Source organism: Dreissena polymorpha, chromosome 16 (genome assembly GCF_020536995.1).
Source record: "Dreissena polymorpha isolate Duluth1 chromosome 16, UMN_Dpol_1.0, whole genome shotgun sequence".
NCBI lineage: Eukaryota > Metazoa > Mollusca > Bivalvia > Myida > Dreissenidae > Dreissena > Dreissena polymorpha.
Window position 1 is genome coordinate 33,543,990 of NC_068370.1, and position 23,164 is coordinate 33,567,153.

Sequence of the window (23,164 nt, forward strand, 5' to 3'; positions counted from 1 at the left end):
TTTCCGGGCATAACTTTCTTTTGACAGTTAGACGAATATGTCTGCATTGGACAAACATTGAATGGCTGTATAAAGAACAGGTTGTATTAGCAAAGTCGGCAAATCAAATGATGTTTATGCAAAGGCAATAAATCTGTCCATTTCTTTGAGCCTCTGTAACAATCAAATGTTATCGATAGTCTTAACATGTTCTTTAGTTTATGTAAACATTTAACATCTCAGTGAAATTAATGAAGACACGACAACCTTTCACGATAATGTAATCCTGGTGTCGTGAAAACAATTATATTTTAAGTGGAGCAATTGTGAACTATTTTATAAGTGACTGAAATCGCTTTATTGTTGGTATTGTTGTGTTTCCAAGAAATGATCGACTTTAATAAACATAGCTTTAAATATGCAAAATACGATTGTCAATTGGTATTTAGGTCATATCTCGCACTTTCAGTCACTCTTTTGAGCTTTGAATCACGCACTCACGCTTAACTAAGTATTTCCCGTGTTTTTGGTAAGTATCGAGTCAACAAGTATCATATTTGACTGTAGACCATTAAAGCCGTTTTTGGTTCGATTTGAAACATTTATACCCAATCTTCCGTGATGTGTTCATAATCCAATGAGATTTTGTAATGGAAATAATCAAATACCGGTATACTGTATATGATGTCAACGTTATTTTGTTACTCCGTCAATAAAAATGGACGAAAGTCCGCCTTTAAAACAGATTACAACGATATCGGATGCTGTTGATAAGAGCATAAAAACATTAAAAATATCATAGACGGCATCGTTTCATGAAACAGCGGCGTCGTCATATGTAGTTTATAGTCTGATTTCTAGTTTACGCTATCGTTTGACGGAATCCTATACAAGTTTTTTTGTCTTCCAGTAGATCTATATAAAAATGTGTCCTTAAAACGACCTCATAACTTTTAAAGAGTATACATCACAAATACCGTTAACGATCTTCCATCAACAGAGTAATCTTTAATCCTCAAAAATTTGGACCTTCAGCACAGACATTCCTCTCTAAATAAAATAGTTTTTTTTCTAGATAATGAACGTTGTTTAGAAGAAGCAAATAATACTAGTAACATATTTTGACACTGTTGATAATTTCTTGGGCTCCACTCCAATACCTCCTGACAAAGGTAGTCTAGCTCCTATTTCGCGCTAACTTGCTCTGAAGCCTTTGATAGCTGTGTATTTGTCGTTTAAATATAAAAATGTTAATGGCGGTAAATGTGATGTTGTTGTTACGCAGCAGACAAAGGGAGACAACTACTTTTAATGTTGTCACCTTTTTTAGGTAACTGACACTTCATAAAATGTATTTTAACGCATATTTGACAATATAATTACAATGATAAATACCTTTGTATATTTAAAAAACACTTCAAACCACAACGTTCAATAAACAAAATACTGTGATTATTTCGTTTTAAATTAATAGCTCCATCGCACTTTAATAACATTTAGCTGAATGTAACCTAAAAGTTAGCACTTTTTACCAACGTAAATACTTGCATAAACACCGACAAAAATTGCGCTACCGTACTGTAATTTAAAAAGTGAGCATGATTTTCGTGAAAGAAAATCTAGCATTCATGTATATGGCCTAATTAGATGCATGCATTTTGTAAATTCAAATATAATATTTCCATAACACCATAATTATAAATTGTCATTGTGAAAACATGTAACATTTGACTATTTTACGACTTTTGTTTCCATGGCATGTGTCAAAATTTGGGTGGGGGTAAATTTAACTAAATAAACCTACTGCCAACTGACAGATTCTGGTTATACGTTTGCTTTCCAGGAGTTCCTGCTACTGTTCCTATCCTTCTATTTACAGGCAAGCTCAAATGGAGGTTACAGACGCGAACCTTTTGTCACTGTCACAGTACCTTCAACAGACTCTGGCGCCAGATCCAAACATTCGAAAGCCAGGTAGTTAAACAAAACCTGGGAAATGCAGACTATTATTTACCATTTTATAACACTACTATAGGGGCTGTGGGCAATATATTTTTATATGCTAAGTATTTTTTCAAGAGCTCAATGGCTAAAGACCCTAATAATTTAAGGCTAGACTAAGGGCCTTAGGTCAGGCTCCCCCAGTCTTATTAACATGACTCATAGTCTGCTAAACAAACTGAGAACAAATTTGATGGTTTGTCTATATTTATTAATGACTCTGAAAGTTTAACACATTGTAAAAATAGCAATAGCGTCCAGGGCTTTTCACCCTTATATAACGGGCCGAAATTCGGCCCCTTCCCAAACAACAATAAGGTCATTTTTTCCCAAAATTGATAGAGGAATTTCCCAAATTGTAAAAAAACAAAAAACAAATTCTTAGACAAATTGGGCATCTCCCTAATTGAAAGCAATGAGCTCCAATATGATTAAGAATGCACCACAATGTGTCTTTTAATACTCCTGCACAATGAAAAGACCCTGTTTCAAAAACTTTAAATAACACGGTCTTCCCAAAATGAGCAGTTATCGCGCATGAAATTCCAAATTTGCAGCGATTTTTTGTTTTTGTTACAGCCTGTGTCATTTGGATTGGGAAAATGAGCGCGATAAACCAAGAAATTGGGAAAAATAGCGCGATAAACAATGAAATTGGGAAACATTATAAATATGATTATAAGAACAGAATTAAAGTTGCTAAGTTCATGTTTGACAGCATTTTTATATTAAAAAGTGTTGCTTTAATGTCTTTTTACAATGAATACAAGTTAGTTAATATGCTTCCACATGCATATTAAACTTGCACTAATCTATAAATTCTTAAATATACCATTTAATCATAACCTCTTTAAGAGTATGAATTTAATTCAGCATTTTTTTTTTAATAAATCATATAATGGTGAAAACATTAACAAACACGCTTTAGTGTTCTTGCTGTGTAAATGATGTATTAAATAGAGTTAAAATAATATATTTCATTTGTTTACCTTTCAATATCTTGCACTTGACATCCTCAGTTTCATGCTATTTTAGCAAATTGTACAGCTTGACAAACATAATAAAGCAGAATATGCATATGAATCTGATTATACACAGATCCAATAACATATCAATCAAATCATGTTTGTCTCTTTTGCTTTTCGAAAGCTACTAATCTTAAATGCTTTAACTTTGTGAGTAGACTAACTCCGATTTCCCAACCCTGATTTCTGCACATTCACTGTGAAGATTTCTAATAAATATTTGTTGTTTTTTATCTCAAACGTCGTATTTTGCGTTAAATGACACACGCATGAAATTATTCCCTAATAACCATATGATATCCGTATTTAATTTGAATGTTATTTATCATTTTCGCTGCTCATTGCAAATTTCTCGTCTGCTTGCCGCCATCTTGAACGTGTGTAGAAACAGGCGTTAACAATCGGGATACATCGACTATCATCGGTATCCTCCACAATATAGAGAGAGATGTGTGGATAGCAACGTAAAATCGTATTCTGCTACATTCACGAACAATATGTAAGTCAGTTGTCGTTCAGCGACGACAAGACAAGCTTGATCGGCACTCATACGAAATTAACTCAAAATGACATTGTAATCTTATTGGCTTTATTGGGAATATTTGGTCATTTTTTTGGGAAATTTTGGTCAGATTTTTGGGAAAAAACGTCATTTTTTGCAATTGGGAAGCAGCCGAATATCGGCGGTAATTTTGGGCCAAAAAAATCACTGATTTGAAAGGCCCATGGCCTCTTCCCAATTTCCTAATGCAAAGCCCTGGTGTCTTTCAACAAGTAATTTCCTGTACCAAACCTCATTCTGCTGACACACTATTCCAAAGGCACCTGCTGATTATACTATTTTACATTTCGTTTTACACAATGTTACAAGAGTGATTTGAATAATGGTTGACAATAAACAAGAAATAAAATTGATCAGCAAAAATTTATAATGAAAAAATCTTATTTAAATGATATTATGGGCATTTTAATGCCCCCTTCGAAGAAGAGGGGGTATATTGCTTTGCACATGTCGGTCTGTCGGTCCGTCCACCAGGTGGTTTCCAGATAATAACTCAAGAACGCTTAGGCCTAGGATCATGAAACTTCATAGGTACATTGATCATGACTCACCGATGACACCTATTGATTTTAAGGTCACTAGGTCAAAGGTTTAGTTCACTGTGCAGGTTTTTTTTTGGCCCGATTTTATAGCCGAAATTCGGCTATGTTCCCAATCCCAAAAAGTATACTTTTTTCCCCAAAAATGGCAAAAAATTCCCAATTTCCAAAAAAAAAAAAAGAAAGAAAGAAGTCTAATGCGTATTTTATCTCAATTTCAATTCAATTACATCTAACAAAGTATTATATGATTTTGTTCTTTGAATTTGAATGATTATAAAGAGTTATATCAAATTTAGTATTTCCCTAATCAGTGGACTTTTCATGTGGAAAAAAAGGCTAATGAATTTATTTTCCCAATTTCATGAAAATGCTGATAAAATTCCCAATTCCAAATCCATGGGCTATCTTCCCAAAAAGTGGGAAAAAAACCCTGCTGTGACCCGAAAAAGTAAAATGGTTTCCGGCTGATAATTCAAGAACGCTTATGCCTAGGATCATGAAACTTGATAGGTAGATTGATCATGACTCGCAGATGACCCCTATTGATTTTCAGGTCACTAGGTCAAAGGTCAAGGTCACAGTGACCCAAAATAATAAAATGGTTTCCGGATGATAACTCAAGAACGCTTATGCCTAGGATCATGAAATTTGATAGGTACATTGATCATGACTCGCTGATGACCCCTATTGATTTTGAGGTCACTAGGTCAAAGGTCAAGGTCACAGTGACCCGAAATAGTAAAACGGTTTCCAGATGATAACTCAAGAACCCTTATGCCTAGGATCATGAAACTTGATGGGTAGATTGACCATGACTTGCAGATGACCCCTATTGATTTTCAGGTCACTAGGTCAAAGGTCAAGGTCACAGTGACCCGAAATAGTAAAATGGTTTCCGAATGATAATTCAAGAACGCTTATGCCTAGGATCATGAAACTTGATAGGTAGATTGATCATGACTCGCAGATGACCCCTATGGATTTTCAGGTCACAAGGTCAAAGGTCAAGGTCACGGTGACCCGAAATAGTAAAATGGTTTCCGGATGTTAACTCAAGAACGCTTATGCCTAGGATCATGAAACTTGACAGGTACATTGATCATGACTGGCAGATGACCCCTATTGATTTTCAGGTCACTAGGTCAAAGGTCAAGGTCACAGTGACCCGAAATAGTAAAATGGTTTCCCAAAGATTACTCAAGAAAGCTTATGGCTAGGATCATGAAACTTGATAGGTACATTGATCATGACTCCCAGATGACCCCTATTGATTTTCAGGTCACTAGGTCAAAGGTCAAGGTCACAGTGACAAAAAACATATTTACAAAATGGCTGTCACTACAACTGAGAGCCCATATGGGGGGGGCATGCATGTTTTACAAACAGCCCTTGTTCACTGTTGAATTGAGCTGAAAAGAACAGGTCAACAGAGTTAGTTAAAATGTGGTTACTGACCAACTATCTGCAACTCATCTTGCTACCAGTTTTTTATAAAAAATATATATTATATTCGATATTTTACATGACTCACCCAGTCCTGTAAGCCGAAATGATCCGTAAAACTGTCTTTGTGTCTTATGAACGAATCTGCACTAAAACTAGATATAGATTCACATAGTAAATCGAATCATTTCTGTCGTCAGTTTTCAAAACGAAAGTATGGTTGATATTCAAATGCATTATTTTTCTCTTTCCGGGATATTGTTTTAGTTTGTTGATGCTGCATTAACAAATATAAGTGTACATGTATATGAAGTGAAAACACCAAAAATAAACAAAGGTTGCGATAGAAACCTATAAACTGTAAGATGCCCATAATATCACTTTAACAAATCAGCGCCCTCACACTACTTTGGGGGAAGGGGTCCGCAGCCCTTAGGAGGGGGAATTTTCACGGGGTTTCCTTTTTTGGGGGATTTTTTTACTTACTCTTTCATTATTACACTTGTACATGTTTGCACTATATTCATTGCATTTTTCATAATTAAGTATGTTTGCAAAGATTAAATGAAATAGAATTGAGATATAATAATCATGAGACACATCTTTCTATTTATAAAAAAAAAATCTTTTTTTTAGGGGGGAATTTTTCCCCAAAAAGGGGAAAAAAGTATACTTTTCAGGTGGGGGACTGCCGCCGAATTTCGGCCGCAGATTTAAAAGATTGAGGGCCCTGCAAATACATTGTGAAAATTGAGTTGCAAACTAATCAAATTTTTGAAAGATAACCATTCTATAAGAAGGATTAAAAGCCCTGGTTCTGGTGTATGAAAATAACTGTATTTGAATTGGGACCAATTTTAAGCCTAACAAGTAAAAACACATAATCCAACCAATAAGAAGAACAACAACTTCAACAACATACTGATAAGAACTCAAAAAAGACAAATGAATGCCAGATGTTTATTTTAGCCGAGAAGTACCTAGAAACTACAAAAACATAGTAACATGATAAGGACCAGGTTTCTAACACTCATGCTGAATGGCTGCTGTTTATTTTAGCTGAGAAGTTCCTCGAGTCAGTGGAGGGAAACCAGAACTACCCGCTGCTGCTGCTGAACCTTCTAGACAAGGCAGAGGTGGATCAGCAGATACGAGTGTCCGCTGCCATCACCTTCAAGAACTATGTCAAACGCAACTGGAGAGTGGTAATAAGGATAAAATTTTAAAGGATTAAAAAAAAATAAGTCATTCTTGTAGCCTTTTATAGGTGCTGGTTGGGTGTGCTTTCAAGATTAATAGGTTAGAAGTACGATTTGTTGGGCTTTCTTACTTATGCCATATAAATAATGTTTGTTTTGTATGCCCCCAAAGGAGGGCATATAGTAATCCGTTCCGTCTGTCCTTCCGTCACACTTTGCATTTAGGTTTCGAAAAATGCTCATAACTTATATGTCCCTGAACATAGCAACATGGCATGCATATGTATCTCATGGAGCTGCACATTTTGAGTGGTGAAAGGTCAAGGTCATCTTTCAAGGTCAAAGGTAAAAAAACATGTATCAAAGTGGCGCAGTAGGGGGCACTGTGTTGCTGACAAACACATCTCTTGTTTTACCTTATATAACTGGGCCAAATAAAGGCATCTTGCCAAAGGAATATTATTTTTAAATAATGCAGTTTTCCCCTAAATCAAAGCTGACATCAGACTTTTAATTTCCCAAGTAAGGCATTTAAGCAATATTCCTTACCAAAATCAATAGGATAGGAGTAAAACCCATGATAGAACATTTCACCCCCTACTCTAGACAACTATTGAGTACTTGATTATTTAAATATTAAGCGTAGCATTGATGATTTTCTGCCTTCCTGTATCAGGTGGAGGATTTCCCAGACAAGATCCATGAACAAGACAGGACAGTTGTTAAACAGCTCATTGTGGGACTGATGCTGAAAAGCCCAGAACAAATACAGAATCAGGTACCTGTAACTAAAGTAGTCACATTTAACATTATTTCTTGCTAGTAATACAAATGATTAAACTTGTATGTGCCAAAGGAATTAAATAATTTAACCAATTTTATTTTGCTTTTCAAATAATACAAGTTTTTAATTAATTTTGCATGTAATTCCAAATAAAAAATATTCTGAGTGATGACTTGCGACCAACTGTTAAGCTCTCAGATGCCATCAGTATAATCGGACGTGAGGACTTCCCTAGCAAGTGGCCCGATCTCATCTCCGAGATGGTGGCGAAGTTTCAGACAGGAGACTTCCACGTTATCAATGGAGTCCTGCGAACTGCACACTCGATATTTAAGCGGTAAGATGTGTACAGTATAGCGTAAGTAGTATGTTTATGTAAAAATAAAAAAATGTGGCAGGGTTTCTTTTCACTTCTTTAGCAAGGGTCTAATACAGACCCCTTCCACTTTGAGCATATCTTTAAAATGATGCAATGTCCCATAAATGTCATCATATTGTGCAAAAAAAATCCTCTTTCTTGCTTTTGTTTATATATTTTCCCCCAAAATGAAAGGCATAGGTTTGTCCCTAAATCAAGAAAAAAATATACAAAGGACAAATTAGTAATCTGTTATTAAGAAATTTAAGAAAAAATATGTTTATAAAAAATAATAATGATCTTGTTATTGAATGAAATAGAATGAAAAGCCGGCTTTGTTAGAAAATAATACGGATCTTGTTATTTTGAATGAAATAGAATAATAAGCCGGCTTGTCCTGTGGCTGGTAGGGAGGTCAGTCCCTAGAGCAATCCATTTTACTGTAGCGCTTTGGTTGCCTAGTCACCAGTAACTTGGGGGGGAAAAAGCAATTTGGTTACTTTTTGTTAGCTCGCCTGAGCACAAAGTGCTTACTGTGAGCTTTTGTAATCACAATACATAGGCTTATTTTAAATCTGCGTCTTAGAAAAACCATGTTACCAATTTAGCTATGGGCTGTTTATGAATAAATCTTTATCAAACTTGGTTTGAAATTTTATCTTGACAATAATTAAAATTCTTTTTGAAAACCCTGCTTCTATCATTTAATTCCTGATTTACATGGTGTTTAAACAAAAAATCTATATCAGCCATTTTAATAAGCAATTCAGTGATTTTTATTGCTTTTTCATGCCTATATATAAGGGACTGAAACCATTTTATATTTATTGTAAGGTAGCCAAAAGTGGGAATACATGTGCATGTCTTCTAGACATCTATGACACAATTCACGATGTTTTTTGTTTTATTTACTTGCAAACACAGATATTTTTAACATTATATTTTCAGATATCGACATGAATTCAAATCACAGGAATTATGGACAGAAATCAAGTTTGTACTTGAAAACTTTGCTGCTCCTTTCACTCAACTCTTCAATGTAGGTTACCATTTCTATATGTTTATATAGTTATTAAGTTTGCAATGCTGTTGACTGAACATTTATGTATCAATGAAGATGTGTGTGTCTGTAGAAAGATACTGGTCATGGTGCTTTCTTGAAATCAGCTTATCCGTTCTTCTCCTGACAAACGCATCAAACATGTATATAAAATTGAAGCCATTTTATCTAACTACTGGGTTTAATACTTTCAAAGTGGAAGAAACTTAGTTGATAGGTCATCATACATGAAAAAAATGTTATTATGATCAAAACATGTAGAATTATAGGTGATTTTCCCAATTTAGAATAATTATAGAAATTAAAATAAATTATATGTGAATGGAATAAACTAGTGTTGGTGGCAGGTTTTATCTACATTGTGAGGACACCTGTGCCTGAGACACATCTAGTAATATCACATCATGTGCACTTGCACTAAAGCCAACTGTGACCTTTATTTCAGATCTCTCTTATGTTGTACACTTGTTATGTACTATTCCCTTGTTATTTCAGAGCACTATGGAGTTAGCCAAAACCCATGCTACAGATCCAAATGCTCTCAAAGTGATATTCAGTTCTATTGTGCTCGAGTGTAAAATATTCTACAGTCTCAACTTCCAGGTAAAATTGTAGCAGAGTAGTCAAATCTCGTTGTTTTTTTTGGAACATTTTTTAGCTTGACCATACACCGAATAGTCGGAGCTATACTTCTAACGGAAATGTTGGAGTCTGCATCAGAGAACTGCTCTGGTTGAAGAAAACTTGCAACACCTTCTTGTCACTTTTTTATACCCCCATTACTGGTAATGGGGGCTATATAGGTGTCACTTTGTCGGTCTGTCTGTGTGTCCCGAAATTTCATCGATCTACGCCAAACTTGGTCACAAGTTGTATGTATCTAAATGATGTCTAGGTCATGTTTGAATATGGGTCATGCCAGGTAAAAAACTAGGTCACAGGGTCACTTTGTATGTTATAAACCGAAAGTTTGTCCAGACCATAACTATGACATTGATCGTTAGATTTTAAAATGTGCAGAATTATGTCAATATCTCCAAGGTCAAGGTCACACTTTAATTTAAAAGGTCAAAAATGGCCATAAATGTGCTTGTCCGGGCCATAGCTATGTCGTTCATTGTGATAATTTAAAAATCATTTTGCACATGTGTTCACCATCGTTGAACGGTGTGTCGCGCGAAAAAATTACGTTGATATTTCCAAAGTCAAGGTCACACTTTGTGTTCAAAGGTAAAAAATGGCCATAAATGAGCATGTCCGGGCCATAACTATGTCGTTAATTGTGAGATTTTAAAATCATTTGGCTGATTTGTTCACCATCATTGGACGGTGTGTCGCGCGAAAGAATTGCATCGATATCTCCAAGGTCAAGGTCACACTTTGAGTTCAAAGGTCAAAAATGGCCATGAATGATCTTGTCTGGACCATAGCTATGTCATTCATTGTGAGATTTTAAAATGACTCTGTACATTAATTTTGTTCACAGTCATTGGACTGTGTGTCATGTGGAAGAATTCAAGAGTTCAAAGGATAAAATGGCTATAAATGATAATGGCATAATAATTCTTAAAAATTGCAATAAATTAGATTCTCTTGTTTTGTGAAAACAGCATGCAAAATAGTCTGTGTCAATGCGGCATGTGGGGGTATACTTCACGTCTGTGACAAAGCTCTAGTTCATCAGGTATTCAATTGAAACCTCACATATTGGTCATTGTGTTAGGTCACTGACCAAGTTTCGAGTGGTTTTTTCCACCAATTTGGGAATGGGGCCCGGTCCCTTTGGATTGGGAAAATTCGCGGCGTTTTGACTAACATTGGGAAATTAGTGTTGTTGTTGTTTTGCTAACAAATGCTCAAAAATTGAGGATACAAGTGTGTCCAGTATTATATTTACTAATGTTGATCTTATTTGGATGGGAGATGAACACAATATTGAGATATTAAAAAAAATTTTTTTTTTTTTTGAAATTGGGAATTGTTAGCTCCCATTTGGGAAAAATATATACTTTTTCCATTGGGAATGGGTCCGGTTACCGGACCCGATTTTGAATGAAAAAAACCCACTGAGTTTCATATCAAATATCCATAATTTAGAATTATTATGCCCCTTGTTGTACTTAAAAATTTGGTTAATGTAAATATGTCAACTTCTCCATATCACTGTTTCTACCACATGTACTCAACATACCCCTTCTGTATTTAGAAATTTGGTTAAGGTAAAAAAAAATCATCTCTATATTCAATGGAAACTTCACATATGTGTTAAGGGTCATTGTTAGGTATTGACCAAGTTTCATAACAACTCTGACCTTATATTTAGCAGAATTATGCCTCTTTTGTGCTTAATATAATTTAGTTGACTGCATAAAAACTTTAAACCTCTCCCCCCCCCCCCCCCCCCCCCCAATCATTTTTTTCAATCTTTGAACCTTAGCAAATATAATGTAAAGAATGCTTTATCTTATTTTTGAATTATTTTTTAAGCATAAAAAAAACTAACTGAAATTTTCTATTTTACTCAAAACAATATGTGTTTATTCCCTATCCAAAGGGTCGCAGCCCCATTCCCCAAATGGTGAATAAATGAATTATGTGCACAAAGTATAAGCTAAGCCATAAAATGTCAGTAGATTAACAGACCACTATGATATGACTGAAATACTTACAAAAAGTGAACAATACAGACAATTATTATATGACTGGTTATAGTCATGAAATTGTACAGATATGTTGTGTTTTTTTCCCAAAAAAAAGCACAGTCCTTTGTAAGTCTATTGCATTCCATGTTCTTGCTATGAGCCTAATCTGGGTATACGGGGCTTAACCCTTTGCATGCTGGGAAATTTGTCGTCTGCTAAAATGTCGTCTGCTAAAATGTCGTCTGCTGAATTTCTAAAATTAGCATTTTCTTCGATTTTTTTTCAAAGAATACTATCAGAATAGCAAACAGTTTGGATCCTGATGAGACGCCACGTTCTGTGGCGTCTCATCTGGATCCAAACTGTTTGCAAAGGCCTTCAAAATTCGGTTCCCGCACTGAAAGAGTTAATTGTTGTTCCAGATCAGAGATGACACTTTCCACCTATTTTTGACTTGTTACCAAGACACTTCCTTTAAACAAAAGATTCCATTAAAGCATAGTGTTGTTCCCGATTTGTAAATGAATATTGTTGGAATATCGAATCCTATTACACTTAAAATATAATTTCATGATGGAAATTCACTTTACAAAACTTTTGTTGTTTGACACCATATACAAATTCAAAATATAAAATAAGATAATTAATGACAATTAATTAAAAGAAATAATTTGGGAGCAATACTTTTTACTCACGAATTAGGTAGTCTTGAAGACAATTAATATATGATTGGTTACAGGTATGAAATTATTACTTCCTCAGTTTGCATTGTCAACGCCTCTCTGTTTTCAGGACTTGCCTGAACATTTCGAAGACAACATGGAGATCTGGATGTCCAACTTCCTGCAGCTTCTTTCAGTGGATAACAAACTACTTCAAACTGATGTATGCAAATTGTACTCAACTTGTTTAATTTTTATAAACAAATTTGTGTCCAAATGTTTTGAATAGAAGTGACTGTTTTCCCCAAAACTTGAAATATAAAAACACACATGGCGGTTGAGTAACTTGACTGCCTGTTTGTTTTAATGTCATAAATACATACCTGCTATCCCTAGCTATACCTTTTAAGGTGGGTTAGCTTCTCCAGAAATCTTCAAGTGCCGGAATTCGGCCACCTTTCCTACTGAAAACAGATTCAGGTTAAACATAGTACAATGTAACCTTACCGGAAATCAAGAACCGTAACTCATCTTACTTTTCTGGAGACACACCGTGCAGATCGCCATTTTCTTTCGGCTTTAAATTTGGACTAAAAGTTCAATTCTGCGTGGTGGAATTGGGTTTGAAATGGATGAATTGTATAATTTATCGTTTCTGCTCCATTCAGAAATTTTGTATTATTTTGTTCATAATTCTTTGTTTTTCACTTTTCGCCGTTTTTTTTCATGTGCTCTTGATTTGAGCACGAGGATTTCGTGATTTTTGTCAACAAGTTATTGACAATTTTGTACATTGTAAATACTTTGTTTAACTGATTATTTCATTTATTTTGTTCTTTTTATATTGTTTTCTTACGCGGATTCTCTTCTTGTTCTACTTTCAGAATAAGAATGAGTTTACAAACTAGCAATTTGTGTGGGCACATTAAGGCTTCGTGGGATTCCCAGAAGACTTGTTTGTCATGCACTTATTGTTCCTTTGAACATAAATGCTCTGTTTGTAGTGCGTGAGACGATGCGATGTGGCAAAAAGCAATCTGTCGCAGAACATTTTCTAAGCAGAAAACGTGCAGATGAACCTTTATCAGATGAGAAATTCTCGGTGACTTTACAGCAGACGTCAGATGATCAATTGCAGCATCAGTCACCGTGTATAACTTTAATTATTTTCAAATTTGCTGGGTATTTTGTACCTGCTCATGTACATGAGCACGTACTTATCGTGATCTTCATCAATAGGTAATTGAGAAGATTTGTACTGTGTAAATTTTCTTCACATGTGTTACAAGATTGTGCATAGAGTGTTCTTCTAATACATTGACAGAATGTTTATCATTAGCCATTGTGTGCAATAATGATTTTACTTTCCATATGACAATCTAAATTATGGTCATTTGAATTTTCATCTGTTTTGAATTAAACTTTGTTTAATTTACGATCTTCGGAATTCGTATTATAGGTTATAGGTAGTATTGACTTTCTCTTTTATAATAATAATAATAAGAGAATGTTAATTATTTTCATTATGGGCAAATAATGATTTTATTAGCCGGATTTTTTTCGAAAAAATCTCGGCTTATAGATTGATGTTGTCGGGCGGGCGGGGGGGGCGGGCGGGCGGGGTGGCGGCGTGCTCGAAAATGTTAAAGTTCTTATTTCATGGTATAACTTTGGTATGCTTGGACCTAGAGTCTTCAAACTTGACATGAAGGTTGGCCAGGATTAACAGATGACCACTGGTCATTTCAAGGTCATTCATTTGAAGGTCAAGGTCACTGTGACCTTCAATATAAAAAATGTTAAAGTTCTTATAACTTTGGTATGCTTGGACCTAGAGTCTTGAAACTTGACATGAAGGTTGGCCATAACTAGTTAGTAACCACTGGTCATTTCAAGGTCATTCATTTGAAGGTCAAGGTCACTGTGACCTTGAATGTAAAAATGTTAAAGTTCTTATTTCATGGTATAACTTTGGTATGCTTGGACCTAGAGTCTTCAAACTTGACATGAAGGTTGGCCAGGATTAACAGATGACCACTGGTCATTTCAAGGTCATTCATTTGAAGGTGAAGGTCACTGTGACCTTCAATATAAAAATGTTAAAGTTGTTATAACTTTGGTATGCTTGGACCTAGAGTCTTGAAACTTGACATGAAGGTTGGCCAGAACTAGTAAGTAACCACTGGACATTTCAAGGTCATTCATTTGAAGGTCAAGGTCACTGTGACCTTGAATGTAAAAATGTTAAAGTTGTTATAACTTTGGTATGCTTGGACCTAGAGTCTTGAAACTTGACATGAAGGTTGGCCAGAACTAGTAAGTAACCACTGGACATTTCAAGGTCATTCATTTGAAGGTCAAGGTCACTGTGACCTTGAATGTAAAAATGTTAAAGTTCTTATTTCATGTTATAACTTTGGTATGCTTGTACCTAGAGTCTTCAAACTTGAAATAAAGATTGGCCAGTACTAGAAGATGACCACTGGTCATTTCAATGTCATTCATTTGAAGGTCAAGGTCACTGTGACCTTAAATGTTAAAATGTTAAAATTGTTATAACTTTGGTATGCTTGGACATATAGTCTTCAAACTTGACATGAAGGTTTGCAAGCACACTTAGATGACCACTGGTCATTTCAAGGTCATTCATTCTAAGGTCAAGGTCACTGTGACCTTGAATGTAAAAATGTTAAAGTTCTTATTCCATGTTATAACTTTGGTATGCTTGTACCTAGAGTCTTCAAACTTGACATAAAGGTTGGCCAGTACTAGAAGATCACCACTGCTCATTTCAATGTCATTCATTTGAAGGTCAAGGTCACTGTGACCTTCAATGTTAAAATGTTAAAATTGTTATAACTTTGGTATGCTTGGACCTAGAATCTCAAACTTGGCGTAAAGGTTTGCAAGCACACTTAGATGACCACTGGTCATTTCAAGGTCATTCATTTCAATGTCATTCATTTGAAGGTCAAGGTCACTGTGAACTTAAATGTTAAAATGTTAAAATTGTTGTAACTTTGGTATGCTTGGACCTAGAATCTCAAACTTGACGTAAAGGTTTGCAAGCACACTTAGATGACCACTGGTCATTTCAAGGTCATTCATTTGAAGGTCGAGGTCACTGTGACCTTGGATGTAAATATGTTAAAGTTGTTAATACTTTGGTATGCTTAGACCTAGAGTCTTCAAACTTGATATGAAGGTTGGCCAGAACTAGTAGATGACCACTGGTCATTTTAAGGTCAAGGTCACCGTGACCTTGAATGTAAAAATGTTAAAATTCTTATTTCATGGTATAACTTTCTTATGCTTGGACTTACAGTCTTCAAACTGGACATGAAGGTTGGCCAGCACTAGTAGTATTTTCTTACATTTGATAATGAAATTGATGGAAACTTCAAACAATATCTTACTAATTTGCTAATAAAAAAATTGAGATCAAACTTTCCTAATTGTCAATTCAAGTTCATATTTGTGACCTTAAATGTTATTGTTGTTCATGTATATGCATGCATTCAAAACATAACACAAGGTTTGCTCATGCCTTGAAAAGTACTTACATTTCATTTTGACCTTTGAACAATATTTCAGTAATTTAAGTATTGCATTGACAAAAACACGAAAGGTACTTTCCTGTCATTTAAATAAAAAATCCGGCTTCAATGCGGTCATCTCCGACCGCGGAACTCTTGTTAACTACTTTACCATGGCGACAACCGTCAGCCAGTCTTTGCCTGATGGCATTGGTCAAGGAAACGAACAATGCCAGACCAATTGGCAACCGCCATATGGTCAATATCCAGTGACAACGCTGGTCATGTCATGACCGGTACGTCACCGGGGACCGGTCCGGGCAATGACCGGTCATCGGGGACCGGTCCATTCCGGGTCCGACCCACCGGTCAACGGAGACCCGTCCGGTCACCGGTCCAACCCACCGGTCAACGGAGACTGGTCCGGTCACCGGTCCAAACCACCGGTCAACAGAGACCGGTCACCTGTTAATGATGACCGGTCCGACCCACCGGGCACCGGCCACCGGTCATCTGTTACCGGTCAACAATCAGAAACATCGGATTATTCCCTACTTCGTCATCGAATGCACATTCTTCGTCGACTAGTTCCGATTATAGAGGTAGACGTCGGACACGCTCTTATTCATCGAGCAGTCCTCATTCCCGTCATCGTTTTGATCAATATCGATCATCACGGAAACGATACTCAAGGATACCTTATTCCCGTCGTAGCTGTTCTAGCTCTCGGCGTCGTAGCCGTTCTAGATCTCGGCATCACAGGAATAAAGGTATTAGACAAGCTTCACTGAAGGATTGTCGTTCCGACTGTTATGACCGGTTACATTACTATCCTATTTCTGATTGTAATGTCTCCTTACCCTATGCATCAGTTCCCAGTGTGATGTCAACACATGTTGCATTGACTGATCCGATTTCACAGCCCTTCAATTCTGGTGTTTATTTCACCACAACGGCTGTTTTGTCTGCACCGTTGGTATCTACTACTATTCCTAGTCGAAAAACCCCGGCTGATACTCCGTCTTTGCGTGACACATGGGGTCGAGATTCCTTTGGACAATATGTACCTGTCATTTATGATAATTCACCGTCTTTTTCCGGTTTTAATTTTCAGTGTGTCGACTTTGCCGATAGTCATTCTTCGTTACCAGAGAATCATCATTTGGTGCAGGATAATCCTCCTATCATTCCTACCACTGACTACAGTCGAGAATTGGCAACATCAGTCATCGGGTACAGGGCAAGATGGAGATCGTACTATTCTAACTACTTTAGAAGGGTGATCAACATCAGACCATATGGTGACAACCGTCAGCCGGTCTATGCCCGATGGCATTGGTCAAGGACTATGACCAATGCCGGACCATTTGGCCGCCGCCATACGGTCATTGCCTGGTGACAACACTGGTCATAGCATGACCGGTACGTCACCGGGTAACGGACCGGTCACTAGGGACCGGTCCGCTCATTGGTCCGGTCACCAGGGACCGGTCACCGGTCCAGGGTAACAATCGCCGAGGACCGGTCCAATCACTGGTCATCTATCAACAGTGAACGGTCCGGTCACCGGTCAATACTGCCGGTGATCGTCCGGTCATCGGTCAATACTACCAGTCATCGGTCAGTATTACCGGGCACTGGTCACCAGTCATCGATCAAGAATATAAATCGATCATCATCATCGGATTATTCCTCCTCTTCTTCTTCTATGGCATCTGGGTTGTCAACTAGTACCGACAATAGAGGTATACCTCGTATACGATCTCCTTAAACGAGTAGCCCTCATTCACGGTGTCGATGTGATCGATACCGATCATCTGGAGACTCTAGGAGACTTTACTCTATGAGACGTCGTTCCCATCGCAGCTGATCTGTTTCTCGGCATTGCAGGGATAAAGCTCCTCATCATGCTTCATGTAAACAGTCTCGCTCTGACTACTCGTATCCTGTCTCGGATTGTAATGTTGCGGTACCCTATGTACCAGATCCAGTTTCCAGTTTAACATTAACAAATGTTGCTATGACTGGTACTACTTCTCAGACTTGGCCGTCGGGCGTTTGTCTCAGCACTACAGATACTTACTCTGCACCACGGGTATCGGCTACGCTACCCTTTTCGGGTACCTCGTGCTCCGGCACTGTCGATTCCAATGATGACACGGATCAAATATTGTCATCAATTAATTGGATCTATGACATGATATTTCAAAATCTTGGTGAATATTATTGCCCAAGACCTGCGGAGATGTCTACTAATTCGACGATCTCTATCACAAAAAAATAGTCCGTACATTTGATCCCAACAGGCTTTCTAAGGATGCTTCTTGCATTGATACACACCTTCCTTTTGGTTCTACTGTTTTAGCAGTATTTCACTCGTTGGAATCAGCTAAATGACCATTCCAAACGAGGAGAACTGTGGAAAGTGCCTAAAGATTTATCTAATCCTAAGCATAATGATCGGACTAGAAGCTACAAATCTCTCAGCTTGTTGGAAATGGTCTCCAGACAATCTGTTATCGCAGATTCCAATTCTTCCTGTATCTAGAAAGTAAGGAATTACTTGTTCTTGCAAGACGCTCAACATTTTTCTTCTAGCATAATATATTCCAGAGGTCTTTTCAACGCCCTGGCGGATTGCTGTCGCGCAAACACCAATCACTTCCATCGGAGTGGACACTTCATCAGGAAGAACCAATCAGTTTTTTCTCATGTTTGGTTATTCTATGGTCGACCTATTTGCAACCAGACACAATCACAGACTCCCTCTGTATGTGAGTCCGGTTTACGATCCAGCAGCGTGTTCAGTAGATGCGTTTTTGTTTGATTGGGATCAACTGGAAGCTTACGCTTATCTCCAATTCTGATTCCCCAAATATTGGCGAAAATCAGGGTGAGTTTGTGTAGCATACTCCTGATCACCCCTTGGTGGCCCAGGAGATCGTGGTTAACGATCTTCTCATCAGTCTCCTGTACGATTATCCCAGGACACTTCCTCACAGATCAGATCTTCTGTCTCAAGAGGCAGACTTAATGCGGATCCAGCAATGTTCCACTTACACGTCTGGCCGTTATCAGGCTCGATGGAAACTCTTCTCTAATTGGTATATTCGAGGGAAAATTGATCCCCTCAATCCCTCTGTTAGACGCATAGCGGAGTTTCTCATCTATCTTTTTGATGATAAGATACCTTCTCTTATCTCCATCAAAGGATATACATCTATGATTTCGCATACATTGGCATTCACTTAATCATCACAAGTCTGTGCTGCTCCAGCAATTTCGGAACTAATTCGATCTATGGAACTTAAACGTCCTGTTTCTCATACACTTGCACCTAAATGGGATTTGGCTTGTGTTCTTGATTCTCTCGATCAAGCTTCTTTACAGTTTCTATCTTGGAAGACAGTTTTCCTTCTTTTTATGGAGAAGTGAAATTCATGCTATGTCTATCGAGGATGGTCATCTTCGTTTTCATTTCTCAGATGGATCTGTAGCCTTGTTATGTCAGCCAGGATTCCTTGCTAAAAGTCAACTCCCCTCTATGGCTTCTAACCCTTTAAAGTTTTTCTAATACTTGTGGACATGAAGATGATGATAGACTTCTTTGCCCAGTCAGGGCGTTAAATTCTATTTTAAAAGAGTAAAGTCTATTCGAGGTTCTCGTAAGTGACTTCATTCCGTTAAAAGGGGTATGTGTCTGCGGCTTCGATTTCTCGTTGGGTAGCCTCGACTATTAACAATGCGTATTTATCTCTCTCATCTAGGGATTTATCCCTTTTTAAGATCAGACTGCATGAATTAAGAGCTCTTTGGGCTTCGTGGGCGTATATTAATAATGTTCCACTTTCTGAAGTGCTTCAAGCTGCTTTTTGGAGGAATCCTACCACCTTTTCCTCATTCTATCTTCGTTCTCTTGAGTGTCAACAGGACAATTTATATATTTTGGGTCGTCTTGTGGTTGCTCAAACGGTAGTTTCTTCCATGGCGTCAATGTACTGGTCCTGTTCAGAAACTAAGTACAATACTGTACTAAAGAAGATTGTATGAGGACACATTTCTAATATCTCTGGCTGAAAAACCTGATTATGGGTTTTTGCTGTGATGGGAAAATATAACGAGAACCTCCCACCACAGCTACAAAATCAGCTAGGGACAGCAGGTATGTATTTATGACATTAAAACAAATTTTGTTAAAATATAATTCATCTTAATTATTAAATACTTACCTGCTATCGGTAAGTCCCACCTCCCAACCCTGCTCATCGTTTTATATTTTCATAATTGTATGAAAAGTAAGATGAGTTACGGTTCTTGATTTCCGGTTAGGTTACATTGTACTATTTTTAACCTGAATCTGTTTTCAGTAGGAGAGGTGGCTGAATTCCGGCACTTGAATATTTCTGGAGAAGCTAACCCACCTAGAAAGGTATAGCTAGGGATAGCAGGTAAGTATTTAATAATTAAAATGAATTTTATTTTAAGAAAAGTTGTTTTTGTTCTTAAATAAACATCTTGGAAAACTGGAAATTTGACTTGGAAAAAAATGCCTTGATAGATTGATGCTCTTTGCAAACCAATCCAGGAGTGTCTTTTTTAACTATCCAATGAAAATCATGAGTTCGGAAGCAAACCATAATACATATTTAGATTTTCTTATCATGACATGTTTTTTTTCAAAAGGGCAAGAACATATTTTCTTTATGGCCATTAGGGATTTTCATTCTCAAGTCCTACAGGGTGAGAATTTTTGGGAAATTTGTAACGGAAATCATCCTTGCAATGAATACTGCAATCTGATTGGCTATGGCAGGATGAGGAGGAGGCAGGCCTTCTGGAGCAGGTGAAGTCTCAGGTGTGTGACAACGTGGCACTGTACGCCCAGAAGTATGATGAGGAGTTCTGCCCACACCTGCCGGGCTTTGTCACAGCCATCTGGAGCCTGCTTGTCTCCACCGGCCAGGCAGTCAAGTTTGACCTGGTAAGACAGCATTTTTCATCAACATTGTGATAGTTCCTCCTTTGAGCTAATTTCTCTCTTTTCAATTTAAAACTTATTTTACAAGTATTTATTAACTTTGCTGGATCTTTATTATAATATACAAATGAAGAGTTTCTTTGAACCCTTGAAGGAGGGGGTAATCACCCTCCCCTAAATAGGTACTTAAATCAAACCTCTGGGAATGGTATTACATCTACTTGTAGTACACTTGTTCGTACGTACATGTGTATTTTATTTCTGTTATTGGGCCTTTTTTGCTCAGAATTTAAACTGTCACAGGGGTAAAAAATGCCACTCGCGCACTTGCCATTGAGTGGCAACAATACTGTTAGCTTGATTGTAAATGCTTATCTCACTGGTTTTGTGCATTTTGGAGGCGTAAAATACCATTAAAAAAACATCAAAAGGTCGATTGCACAGCTCCTTTGCACTTATTTGTTCAGTTATTTTGTATTTTCACTGTATATATCGAGGAAAAGTTTTTGCTTATACTGTGAACAATTATTTTGAAAAAAAATAAATAATTGATGTATCATCAAAATCGTGTTACTTTGATTTCCAAACAATTACATAGTTTTGTAAGGGGCAAGTACACATTTCTAAGGGAGAGCAAGGATGTGTTATCTATGGTCTTGTTCAGTAAAAGACGAGTGTATTTTGGATCAAGTATTTAAATAAATAAGTGGGATAATTTTGAGAAATGAAGTTACTGTCAGGTTTCAGGATCAAGTTATTTATGCAAATACATGGATAAAAAAATGCAGTGACTGCATGTTCCAGCTTGTGAGCAACGCCATAGGTTTCCTATCATCGGTGGCTGAGCGTCCCTCCTACAAGAGTCTGTTTGAAAACCTGGAGACCCTGAATAGCATCTGTGAGAAGGTCATAGTGCCCAACATGCAGTTTAGAGGTACGTACAGCATCTGTGAGAAGGTCATGGTGCCCAACATGCAGTTTAGAGGTACGTACAGTCAATGTGAGAAGGTCATAGTGCCCAACATGCAGTTTAGAGGTACGTACAGCATCTGTGAGAAGGTCATAGTGCCCAACATGCAGTTTAGAGGTACGTACAGAGGGCCAGATAAGATGCATATTTGCGTAAAATACGCATGACAAAAAAGAAAATACCCATGACTTAAAATTTTGTTGAGTAAAAAACTCCTGACTTAATTCGGATTACGCATAGTGTGCAATTTCAATGCGTATAAGCCGTTTATACATGCATATAAATTCATGTAAACATGACTGGTTTCCATGATTGTGTCCACACCGGTAAAAACGTAGTGACATCACCATCCAGTGTTTTTTTTCACTTATAGGGGAATGGTGGCGGGGCCCGTCCAAAGGGGAAAAAATGCGTCTTTTGTTAGGGAAAGGGGAAAATTAAAAATTCACTCTTTTATATGTAATGATATTTATTATATGAATACACATGTTTGTATGAATATTATATTCACAGCAGAATGTCTCTGTCCTTTTTCTGAAATATATATCAATGATTTTTTTCAACATTAGTTTCAGACAGTTCAGCCTTCATGCACAGTCTCAATTTTCTTAGCCATTTTGAGTCGAATTGATTTTATTTTTTTGTATTAAATGGCAAATTTGAGCATTTTTTATCAATACAATGGACCAAATTGGAATGTTTTTAACAACAAATATTGACACAATAAAGATACATCAGGCCTTTTCCTGGCCATTTTGGGAGAAAAATGCAATTCATGTGAAAAGTCCACTGATTTGGAAAAACTAATCTAATTTAATATAACACTTTATAATGATTACAAATCATATAAATTATAGTCATATACTTTGTAAGTTATTTATGAAATAAATTTGAGATATATTTGTCATGATTATGAAACAGTTCTTTTTAAAAAAATATAAAATAATTTTTTTTTTTTTTTTTTTTTTCTTCTGGAGGGGATTTTTTTTACAAAATGGGGGAAAAATATATACTTTTTTTTGAGGGGAATGGGGCCGAATATCGGCCCCGAAATTGCCATAAAAAAACACTGCCATCTATGTATAGAATGTGGTTCCCGACCTAATTTACACCTTAATCAGAACGATATCATTTTATGTTGGCCCACGATAAAGGCCGATGTTGACACAACGGGCTCCCTGCTGCATTGTTGAGAATCGATATATGCTTATGGTGAAAACATTTGACATCACATTCGATAAAACCCTAATCGCCCAACTTCAAGCATATAATTTTTGCTATCAGTTCATCTCTTGTGTGGCACTATGGAAAAACCTTTTACCTTCAAGCACTTTTTAAATGATGCCAAAATACACATATAATAAACAAGTTGTGTGGCCCAAGCTTAGAAGATTTTGATCGTGGCTGTACAGTGTGTGCTAAA

General features: G+C 36.9%; 1 protein-coding gene across 4 annotated transcripts in view; it reads left to right on the top strand.

Annotated features, from left to right (window-relative positions):
• The first annotated feature begins 1,512 nt into the window (after window positions 1–1,512).
• The window catches only part of LOC127862014 (exportin-2-like), a 76,312-nt gene continuing 54,660 nt past the window's right edge, over window positions 1,513–23,164 (top strand). The window contains exons 1-10 of one of the 4 annotated variants that reach the window (XM_052400876.1): window positions 1,513–1,571; window positions 1,859–1,953; window positions 6,612–6,757; window positions 7,428–7,529; window positions 7,727–7,872; window positions 8,842–8,932; window positions 9,449–9,556; window positions 12,388–12,480; window positions 20,607–20,774; window positions 21,576–21,705. In XM_052400876.1, coding sequence (XP_052256836.1) covers window positions 1,869–1,953; window positions 6,612–6,757; window positions 7,428–7,529; window positions 7,727–7,872; window positions 8,842–8,932; window positions 9,449–9,556; window positions 12,388–12,480; window positions 20,607–20,774; window positions 21,576–21,705 — 1,069 coding nt within the window. In that variant the 5' untranslated portion in view covers window positions 1,513–1,571; window positions 1,859–1,868. The other 3 variants (XM_052400877.1, XM_052400875.1, XM_052400874.1) reach the window with 3 other exon arrangements.